We start from the raw sequence: 11425 nt of genomic DNA on the forward strand, positions 1-11425 counted from the left end.
TTGTGGGCGATATAAGTCATACTGCTTACCAGCATGTCACACTTTGGTTCGGCGGTATTGTTGGACGAAGCTACCCAGACCAGCATTACGCATACGCTTACGCGAGACTGGTTCTACCGACGTGCTTTGCACACAGGTGGCTGGCGGGTGTCAGTTTCTCCAACTTTAGTTGAACCAAGTGTGGCTACGCCCGGTCCTTGCGAAGGTTAAAACAGCACCAACTTGACGAGCTATCGTTGTGGTTTTGATGCGTAGGTAAGAACTGTTCTTGCTAAGCCCAGTAGTAGCCACGTAAAACTTGCAACAACAAAGTAGAGGACGTCTAACTTGTTTTTGCAGGGCATGTTGTGATGTGATATGGTCAAGGCATGATGCTAATTTTTATTGTATGAGATGATCATGTTTTGTAACCGAGTTATCGGCAACTGGCAGGAGCCATATGGTTGTCGCTTTATTGTATGCAATGCAAATGCCTTGTAATGCTTTACTTTATCACTAAGCGGTAGCGATAGTCATAGAAGCATAAGTTGGCGATAAGACAACGATGCTACGATGGAGATCAAGGTGTCGCGCCGGTGACGATGGTGATCATGACGGTGCTTCGAAGTTGGAGATTACAAGCACAAGATGATGATGGCCATATCATATCACTTATATTGATTGCATGTGATGTTTATCTTTTTTATGCATCTTATCTTGCTTTGATTGACCGTAGCATTATAAGATGATCTCTCACTAAATTTCAAGATAAAAGTGTTCTCCCTGAGTATGCACCATTGCCAAAGTTCGTCGTGCCCAAACACCACGTGATGATCGGGTGTGATAAGCTCTATGTCCATCTACAACGGGTGCAAGCCAGTTTTGCACATGCAGAATACTCAGGTTAAACTTGACGAGCCTAGCATATGCAGATATGGCCTCGGAACACTGAGACCGAAAGGTCGAGCGTGAATCATATAGTAGATATGATCAGCATAGTGATGTTCACCATTGAAAGCTACTCCATTTCACGTGATGATCGGTTATGGTTTAGTTGATATGGATCACGTGATCACTTAGATGATTAGAGGGATGTCTATCTAAGTGGGAGTTCTTAAGTAATATGATTAATTGAACTTTAATTTATCATGAACTTAGTCCTGGTAGTATTAGCATATCTATGTTGTAGATCAATAGCTCGCGTTTAGCTCCTCTGTTTTATTTTTTGTTCCTAGAGAAAACTAAGTTGAAAGATGTTAGTAGCAATGATGCGGATTGGATCCGTGATCTGAGGTTTATCCTCATTGCTGCACAGAAGAATTATGTCCTTGATGCACCGCTAGGTAACAAACCTATTGCAGGAGTAGATGCAGATGTTATGAACGTTTGGCTAGCTCAATATGATGACTACTTGATAATTTAGTGCACCATGCTTAAACGGCTTAGAATCGGGACTCCAAAGACGTTTTGAACGTCATGGACCATATGAAATGTTCCAGGAGTTGAAGTTAATATTTCAAGCAAATACCCGAGTTGAGAGATATGAAGTCTCCAACAAGTTCTATAGCTAAAAGATGGAGGAGAATAGCTCAAGCCATGAGCATGTGCTTAGATTGTCTTGGTACTACAATCGCTTGAATCAAGTGGGAGTTAATCTTCCAGGTAAAATAGTGATTGGCAGAATTCTCTAGTCACCATCACCAAGTTAGTAGAACTTTGTGATGAACTATAATATGCAAGGGATAACGGAAACGATTCCCAAGCTCTTCGATGCTGAAATCAATGAAGGTGGAAATCAAGAAAAACATCAAGTGTTGATGGTAAACAAAACCACTAGTTTCAAGTAAAGGGACAAAGGGAAGAAAGGGGAACTTCAAGAAGAACGGCAAGCAAGTTGCTGCTCAAGTGAAAAAACCCAAGTCTGGACCTAAGCCTGAAACTGAGTGCTTCTACTGCAAAGGAACTGGTCACTGGAAGCGGAACTACCCAAGTAATTGGCGGATAAGAAGGATGGCAAAGTGAACATAGGTATATTTAATATACATGTTATTGATGTGTACTTTACTGGTGTTTATAGCAACCCCTCAGTATTTGATACTAGTTCAGTTGCTAAGAGTAGCAACTCGAAACAGGAGTTGCAGAATGAACATAGACTAGTTAAGGATGAAGTGACGATGTGTGTTGGAAGTGGTTCCAAGATTGATATGATCATCATCGCACACTCCCTATACTATCGGGATTAGTGTTAAACCAAAATAAATGTTATTTGGTGTTTGCGTTGAGCATGAATATGATTTCATCATTTTTATTGCAAAACGGTTATTCATTTAAGTTAGAGAATAATTGTTGTTCTATTTACATGAATAAAACCTTCTATGGTCATACACCCAATGAAAATGGTTCATTGGATCTCGATCGTAGTGATACACATATTCATAATATTGAAGCCAAAAGATGCAAAGTTAATAATGACAGTGCAACTTATTTGTGGCACTGCCGTTTAGGTCATATTGGTGTAAAGCGCATGAAGAAACTCCATGCTGATGGGCTTTTGGAATCACTTGATTATGGATCAATTGATGCTTGCAAACCATGCCTTATGGGCAAGATGACTAAGACTCCGTTCTCCGGAACAATGGAGCGAGCAACTGACTTATTGGAAATAATACATACTGATGTATGCAGTCCGATGAGTGTTGAGGCTCGCGGCTGGTATCGTTATTTTCTGACCTTCACAGATGATTTGAGCAGATATGGGTATATCTACTTGATGAAACACAAGTCTGAAACATTTAAAAAGTTCAAAGAATTTCAGAGTGAAGTGGAGAATCATCGTAACAAAAATAAAAGTTTCTATGATATGATCGCAGAAGTAAAATATTTGAGTTACGAGTTTGGCCTTCAGTTAAAACAATGTGAAATAGTTTCACTACTCACGCCACGTGGAACACCACATCATAATGGTGTGTTTGAACATCATAACCGTACTATTATTGAATATAGTGCAATCTATGATGTTTCTTACCGATTAACCACTATATTTTTGGGGTTATGCATTAGAGACAGCTGCATTCACGTTAAAAATGGCACCATCTAAATCCGTTGAGACGACACCGTATGAACTGTGGTTTGGCAAGAAACCAAAGTTGTCGTTTCTTAAAGTTTGGGGCTGCGATGCTTATGTGAAAAAGCTTCAACCTAATAAGCTCGAACCCAAATCGGAGAAATGTGTCTTCATAGGATACCCAAAGGAAATTGTTGGTTACACCTTCTATCACAGATCCGAAGGCAAGACATTCGTTGCTGAGAATGGATCCTTTCTAGAGAAGGAGTTTCTCTCGAAAGAAGTGAGTGGGAGGAAAGTAGAACTTGATGAGGTAACTGTACCTACTCCCTTATTGGGAAGTAGATCATCACAGAAATCTGTTTCTGTGACTCCTACACCAATTAGTGAGGAAGCTAATGATGATGATCATGTAACTTCAGATCAAGTTACTACCGAACCTCGTAGGTCAACCAGAGTAAGATCCGCACTAGAGTGGTATGATAATCCTGTTCTGGAGGTCATGTTAATTGACCATGATGAACCTATGAACTATGAGGAAACGATGATGATCCCAGATTCCGCGAAATGGCTTGAGGCCATGAAATCTGAGATGAGATCCATGTATGAGAACAAAGTATGGACTTTGATTGACTTGCCCAATGATCGGCGAGCCATTGAGATTAAATGGATCTTCAAAAGGAAGACAAACGCTGATAGTAGTGTTACTATCTACAAAGCTAGAATTGTCGCAAAAAGGTTTTCGACAAGTTCAAGGTGTTGACTACGATGAGAGTTTCTCACTAGTATATATGCTTAAGTCTGTCCGAATCATGTTAGCAATTGCCACATTTTATGAAATCTGGCAAATGGATAAACAAAACTGCAGTCCTTAATGGATTAATTAAAGAATAGTTGTATATGATGCAACCAGAAGGTTTTGTCAATCCTAAAGGTACTAACAAAATATGCAAGCTCCAGCGATCCATCTATGGACTGGTGCTAGCATCTCGGAGTTGGAATATACGCTTTGATAAGTTGATCAAAGCATATAGTTTTATACACACTTGCAGTGAAGTCTGTATTTACAAGAAAGTGAGTGGGAGCACTATAGCATTTCTGATAAGTATATGTGAATGACATATTGTTGATCGGAGATAATGTAGAATTATTCTGCAAAGCATAAAGGAATGTTTGAAAGGAGTTTTTCAAAGAAAGACCTCGGTAAAGCTGCTTACATATTGAGCATCAAGATCTATAGAAATAGATCAAGACGCTTGATGAGTTTTTCAATGAGTACATACCTTGACAAGATTTTGAAGTAGTTCAAAATGGAACAGTCAAAGAAGGAGTACTTGCCTGTGTTACAAGGTGTGAAGTTGAGTAAGACTCAAAACCCGACCACGCTAGAAGATAGAGAGAGAATGAAAGTCATTCCCTATGCCTCAGCCATAGGTTCTATAAAGTATGACATGCTGTGTACCAGACCTATTGTATACCCTGCCCTGAGTTTGGCAAGGGAGTACAATAGTGATCTAGGAGTAGATCACTGGACATTGGTCAAAATTATCCTTAGTGGAGTAAGGATATGTTTCTCGATTATGGAGGTGACAAAAGGTTCGTCGTAAAGGGTTACGTCGATGCAAGTTTTGACATTGATCCAGATGACTCAAAGTCTCAATCTAGATACATATTGAAAGTGGGAGCAATTAGCTAGAGTAGCTCCGTGTAGAGCATTGCTGACATAGAAATTTGCAAAATACATACGGATCTGAATGTGGCAGACCCGTTGACTAAACTTCCCTCACAAGCAAAACATGATCACACCTTAGTACTCTTTGGGTATTAATCACATAGCGATGTGAACTAGATTATTGACTCTAGTAAACCCTTTGGGTGTTGGTCACATGACGATGTGAACTGTGGGTGTTAATCACATGGTGATGTGAACTATTGATGTTAAATCACATGGCGATGTGAACTAGATTATTGACTCTAGTGCAAGTGGGAGACTGAAGGAAATATGCCCTAGAGGCAATAATAAAGTTATTATTTATTTCCTTATTTCATGATAAATGTTTATTATTCATGCTATAATTGTATTAACCGGAAACATAATACATGTGTGAATACATAGACAAACAGAGTGTCACTAGTATGCATCTACTTGACTAGCTCGTTGAATCAAAGATGGTTAAGTTTCCTAGCCATATACATGAGTTGTCATTTGATTAACGGGGTCACATCATTAGAGAATGATGTGATTGACTTGACCCATTCCGTTAGCATATCACTTGATCGTTTAGTTTGTTGCTATTGTTTTCTTCATGACTTATACATGTTCCTATGACTATGAGATTATGCAACTCCCGTTTATCGGAGGAACACTTTGTGTGCTACCAAACGTCACAATGTAACTGGGTGATTATAAAGGTGCTCTACATGTGTCTCCAAAGGTACTTGTTGGGTTGGCATATTTCGAGATTAGGATTTGTCACTCCGATTGTCGGAGAGGTATCTCTGGGCCCTCTCGGTAATGCACATCACTTAAGTCTTGCAAGCATTGCAACTAATGAGTTAGTTGCGGGATGATGTATTATGGAACGAGTAAAGAGACTTGCCGGTAACGAGATTGAACTAGGTATTGAGATACCGACGATCAAATCTCGGGCAAGTAACATACCGATGACAAAGGGACAACGTATGTTGTTATGCGGTCTCACTGATAAAGATCTTCGTGGAATATGTAGGAGCCAATATGGGCATCCAGGTCCCACTATTGTTTATTGACCAGAGAGGTGTCTCGATCATGTCTACATAGTTCTCGAACCCGTAGGGTCCGCGCGCTTAACGTTCGTTGACGATATAGTACTATGAGTTATGTATGTTGGTGACCGAATGTTGTTCGGAGTTCCGGATAAGATCACGGACATGACGAGGAACTCCGGAATGGTCCGGAGATAAAGATTGATATATGGATAATAGTGTTTGGACTCCGAAAGGGTTCCGGAATTCACCGGGAGGGGTTCCGGATGTTTCCCGAAATGTTTGGGTACGAGAACACTTTATTTGGGCCAAAGGGGAAAGCCCACGAGGTTTTTGGAAAGCGCAAAAGGAAGTTTTGCGGAGTCCAGGGGCCAAACGCCAGGGTCCCTGGCGTCTGGGTCCAGACGCCGGGAACCCTGGCGTCTGGCCCTGGAGTCCAAGAAGGACTCTTGCCTTTCAGGTGAAACCGACTTTGTGGAGGCTTTTACTCCAAGTTTCGACCCCAAGGCTCAACATATAAATAGAGGGGTAGGGCTAGCACCCAAGACACATCAAGAAACACCAAGCCGTGTGCCGGCAACCCCGTCCCCTCTAGTTTATCCTCCGTCATAGTTTTCGTAGTGCTTAGGTGAAGCCCTGTAGAAATTGTTCTTCACCAACACCGTCACCACGCCGTCGTGCTGCCGGAACTCATCTACTACTTCGCCCCTCTTGCTGGATCGAGAAGGCGAGGATGTCACCGAACCGAACGTGTGCAGAACTCGGAGGTGTCGTGCTTTCGGTACTTGGATCGGTCGGATCGTGAAGACGTACGACTACATCAACCGCGTTGATATAACGCTTCCGCGAACGGTCTACGAGGGTATGTAGACAACACTCTCCCCTGTCGTTGCTATGCATCACCATGATCCTGCGTGTGCGTAGGAATTTTTTTGAAATTACTACGTTCCCCAACAGAGGGGTAGAGGGGCTCGGAGCCGCCCTTCACCCTGTTTATCTCCCTCTTTTACTACATTCCTAGTAGTAGTTTACGCTTTGTCGTCAGTTGTCTAGAGGTAGTCGCCGATGTGGAGGCGCCGGTGGTCATGCTTCTCGGTCGTCGGCTTTGTTATCCTCGGAGTAGTAGGTGCCCCTTCCTCCTCAAATAACCTCCTAGTCCTAGTCGGCTTTGTTCTTTCCTCTTCTCCCACACTTTGTTGCTAGAGTTTCTAGGACAAAATGAAGCCTCTTGTTTGATGCTCTTCTCCTAGATCCAATAATCCCCCAACCTCTTGTTAGCTCTTTCTCGGCCGGTAATGCATCTTACCACATTGATACTCCAACTGCTCATTATTTGTGCTTCAAATCAGGTCGCGTGGAAGTTGAAGCAAGTTGATTTGGGGGAGGCACATGTCTTCTTGCCTAGCTTCTGATGTCTCCATAATCTCGATCCAGTGATGGTTTTTTCTTCTGTCTTATGCACCGAAGAGAGGTCGACTTCTTGGTGATGTGCAAGGCACGGTCTTCTCCAACTCCTCCTCAACCTCCATCAGAGGCCCCTTCAAGGGTTTCTAGAACCGGAGGAAGCTCATCGTGTGCCGAGCCTGCGCTTCAAGTTCCTAGAGGCCCTCCCTCGGAGTTTGGCGATGGTGATAATCCAAGTTCTTCAGCGCAAAGATCTACTTCTCCCTCCAAATCCTATATGGAAGAATTTGCTGAAAGGCTTTGGTGTTGCCGCTCCTTGTCTTTGTCGATGGCGGTCTTGTGTTTCTGCTCGTCGACGTTGGTGGTCAAACCTTTGGTCGGTAGATGACTCAACCGAGCGGCACGTGTCCGCTTGGGTGACGGGCTGGAAGTCCACATGTAGTTCTTTCTGGCCTAGCTACTTGCACGTGCTTCATGGTGTACATGTGAGAGTGCCACATATGCACACCAAAAAAACTGATATGACAAAGTAATTAAAGAGAAGAGAGAGTATTATGGTGACCTCAAAAAAAACAATGCTAAATGTATGGACATGTGTAAATTGCCTACTAACCAGTGCATAAAAGAGTTTAGTTATAAAACAATTAAATAAAGAAAGCATAACAACAAAAGTTAAGCACTTATACATTGCCAAAATTAGTTGGTAGAACTTAGCACCTCATCTAAGCAGCAATGCGTTGGATGAAGCTTTATGGCATACTCCCTTCTATTCTTTTTACTCTGCATATATAAGTTTTGTCTGAAGTCCGATAGAGAAAAATATCAACATTCTATCATTAGATGCGCAATGGATTTAATTTCCATGCTTAGTATTGTAGGTGTTGATATTACTTCATATTTCAAACTTTAGTATTGTAGATGTCGATATTATTTCATATTATATGGTCAAACTTGTGAAGTTTGGCATCAATTATTCAACCACAGACGAGTTTTAAAACTTATGTGGAATTGAAACTGGGACAAAGGTGCTCGATCTGCCTGATTATTTTTAACAAACAGAAGTACTCAATTTTTTTATAAGGATTAGATTTCAGGAATCTTATTTGGTATGAGACTTGTATTCTTCAGAGAGCAGCCGTCGTGTCATCTTTTTTTTTTTGCGGGGAAGCCGTCGTGTCATCTTGCCACTAATCTGCATCCTCCAAAGTCCAAACCACCGCATCCACCACAGTGCATCCCTGTTGTCGGTGAGTCACGCAGCTCAGCCCAAAACTACAAACTTCTGAACTTTCTACTCTACAGAACCTTGGCACAGCTGCAATGTGTTATCGGCAAACAAACACTGTTGCTCACCGCCAAAAACAGGGCATGCCAAAAAAACAACTGTACACACGACAGTACACAAGACAGAAAATGATGCCTCACTACGATGAGAAACCAAATGAGTTTGCAAATCACTAGGAACACAACAAGGCATGATATATTAGGCAATGGATGATAGTTCAGTCACGACATCAACAGTACTCCGATGTTCTTTCACCTCCAGACCCCCTCAGGTTATGGCACAGAACCATAGCCTCACAAGTTCTTTCACTTCTTACATTTTACTCTAGTTCTAAAGGTAGCATACGACATAGAACAGCCAGGCTGCAAGCAAGCTCCTTCTAAGGGCGAGGAAAGCACCCTCCGGTCTGGTGAAGCATGGCGTCGATCTCGTCGCCTTCCTCCATCTCCAGCTGAAACAGTTTGCAAAGAATACATCAACGACGGCACAGACCATCAACCTAGTGAATGTTAAGGTTCTAATGTTAGGCATGCTGGCAAAAAGTTGAACAGCATACCTCATCAGGGGTCTGCTCACCACGGAGCCTACGACCATCGAAAAGGAAAGCAATGGAGTTGAGATCCACAGACTGACGGTCGCAGTAGGCGTTCATCAGCTTCTTCAGCTGTGTCGATCTCTTGATGCGGAAGAAAACCTCATTGCCATCCTGCAGAACAGATTAGGGACAAGTGTCAAGAGCTAGGCATTTAGTACACACATGTTGCCATTATTCCCATATAAAACAATTACAAGCTTGATGTGCAGAGAAAACAATTAGGACTGAAACTGACTACGAAGCAATAATAAAACGCACTAGTTATGTATTGACATACTTTCTGAAGAGCATATGAATTTTATTTCCGAATACCAATGCAAAATTAGATAACAAGATCATAATCACCAATAAGCAGGATTACAGGAGCTCAAGTTTTGCCTAGTACTACTTAGGGGAGCCTGGTTCCCTACAGTGACCACATTTGGGCGTATCCTACCCTACCAGTGGCTAAAGAATGCAGATTTATGACTGTCATGTAGGCCTACAGATCGATGACGGAACAGACACAAACATTACAAACACGGCGCCAGTACAGGTGAAGCGGGCCGACAGAGCAACCGACGAGCACCAGGAGCCTCAAGTGCGAACTAACGAGGGGACACCAGTCGGCGGCTGTCGGCGAGACTAGGCACACGCATCTGCAGCCTACAGAGCCACGAATCTAAAACAACCAATCGGCCACGGAGCAGAAACAGAGATCCGGATTCTAAATCGATAGCACAGAGCTGGAAACTATCCTACGAACTAGGATCCGACCGCCACCATCACTACCAGAACGAGTACTCCATCGAGAAAAAAAGAGGGGAAGACGGAGATCGGAGTGGATCATACCTGCCCCTTGACCTTGAGGTTGATGTGGGCGCCTCCGCCGTCGCCCGCGGGCTTCTTGTCCTCATCCGCCGTCACGCCCGACATCTCCGCCGACTCCTCTGTGCTGTGCCGCGCCGCGAGAGGGGGGGGGGGGTGAGGAGCAGGGTAGGGGATCCGAGCAAGAGCAGAGGAAGAAGACGACTCGAGTCTGTGCGGCGGACCCGAGGGGGCAGGCGAGGTTTATAGCGCGGCCACCCAGAGCCGGGTTTAATAGTCGCTTGGCGTCCGGATCCTCCCTGCGCGGGAACCCTGTGGGCCGCGCGTGGGATTGGCCGGCGTGCCGGGCACTGCTCGCGACACGGATCGCATGTGAAGTGCGCGTACTTTGCACGCAGACCAGGTCAAGGCCCGATTCCCTTTTGAAATGAAGGGGTGCGGATCCCCCTCCCGCCCGAACGTGTGTGCGCATGACTCTTTTTATTCTAGTGTCTTCCCGGGGAAGAAAAATGTTTGGAATTTCCTCTCCCTTCAAACAAAAAGTTGGATTACAACACGAATTTATTCTTTTGCGAGATTCTTCTTTGCTTGTTTTGAAAGAATTTTTTTTTTGTCTAGAACATGCGTCAAGGCATTTTGTTTTTATTTAAACATCACATACGGCGAAACATTTGAGTGTACAATTGGCCAATCGAAAGTTGTGATACGAAAATCCTCTGAAATGCAGGCTACGCTTAAGTTAAATGGAAAAGGTAAAGATTGTTAGCAGGAACTCATGTATCAGGGCATCTCCAAAGTGAACCCTCAAAATGCTCGCAAACGTCTTGACCGACGTGATCGGACGCTGTAAGCTATCCAACACGGTGACCCGTCGGTCCGTTCACGCGTTCGCGTGTCCGAAACCTCGCAACCGGACACAAACCAAGGGGAAGGTAAGCGGGAGACTAAATGTCCGCCACGCCTTATCGGAAACCCTCTCTACACGAAGCTATAATGCCCTCGATGCGGCTATATCTCCCACGTGTCGAAGCACGACTTAGAGGCATAACCGCATTGAAAGCAATGTCGCAAGTGAGATAATCTTCACACAACCCATGTATACATAAGGGAAAAAGATACATAGTTGGCTTACAATCGCCACTTCACACAAATACATGAATAAAGTATTACATCATCCAGATACAATCAAGGGCCGACTACGGAGCCAAAATAAAAGAAGAACCCCAAAAGCGACAAGGTCCCCCGATCGACCCCAACTGGGCTCCACTACTGATCAACAGGAAACGGAACAACACAAAGGACAAGATCTTCGTCGAGCTCCTCCTGAGCTCAGTGGCGTCACCTGCACGGACTCATCGGCACCTGCAAGCTGGTTTTGGAAGTGTCTGTGAGTCACGGGGACTCAGCAATCTCACACCCTCACGATCAAGACTATTTAAGCTTATGGGTAAGGTAAAAGGTATGAGGTGAAGTTGCAGCAAGTGTCTAGCATGTTTGGTAGCTAACATACGCAAAAGAGAGCGAGAAGAGAAGGCAAGGCACGGTT

The 11425-nt window shown here is 43.7% G+C and overlaps 1 protein-coding gene across 1 annotated transcript; it reads right to left on the reverse strand.

Moving 5' to 3' along the window:
• Window positions 1-8650: 8650 nt before the first annotated feature.
• On the reverse strand, window positions 8651-10127 carry LOC125545735 (small ubiquitin-related modifier 1). Its single transcript, XM_048709764.2, has 3 exons — window positions 9904-10127; window positions 9034-9183; window positions 8651-8928 (listed from the first exon to the last, which is right to left on the reverse strand). The coding sequence occupies exons 1-3, from the start codon at window positions 9985-9987 to the stop codon at window positions 8857-8859; spliced, it is 306 nt and encodes a 101-aa protein (XP_048565721.1). The 5' UTR covers window positions 9988-10127; the 3' UTR covers window positions 8651-8856.
• Window positions 10128-11425: the final 1298 nt, after the last annotated feature.

The sequence above is a fragment of the Triticum urartu genome, chromosome 3A, assembly GCF_056163025.1.
Source record: "Triticum urartu cultivar PI428250 chromosome 3A, HENAU_Tu73, whole genome shotgun sequence".
Classification (NCBI taxonomy): Eukaryota; Viridiplantae; Streptophyta; class Magnoliopsida; order Poales; family Poaceae; genus Triticum; species Triticum urartu.

Excerpts from the sequence above, each read along its gene's own strand:
- LOC125545735 (XM_048709764.2), bottom strand. The coding sequence starts at position 9,987 with ATGTCGGGCGTGACGGCGGATGAGGACAAGAAGCCCGCGGGCGACGGC. Across the intron at positions 9,184-9,903 it reads ACCTCAAGGTCAAGGGGCAG|GATGGCAATGAGGTTTTCTT; the intron begins GTATGATCCACT and ends TCTGTTCTGCAG. Across the intron at positions 8,929-9,033 it reads GTGAGCAGACCCCTGATGAG|CTGGAGATGGAGGAAGGCGA; the intron begins GTATGCTGTTCA and ends AAACTGTTTCAG.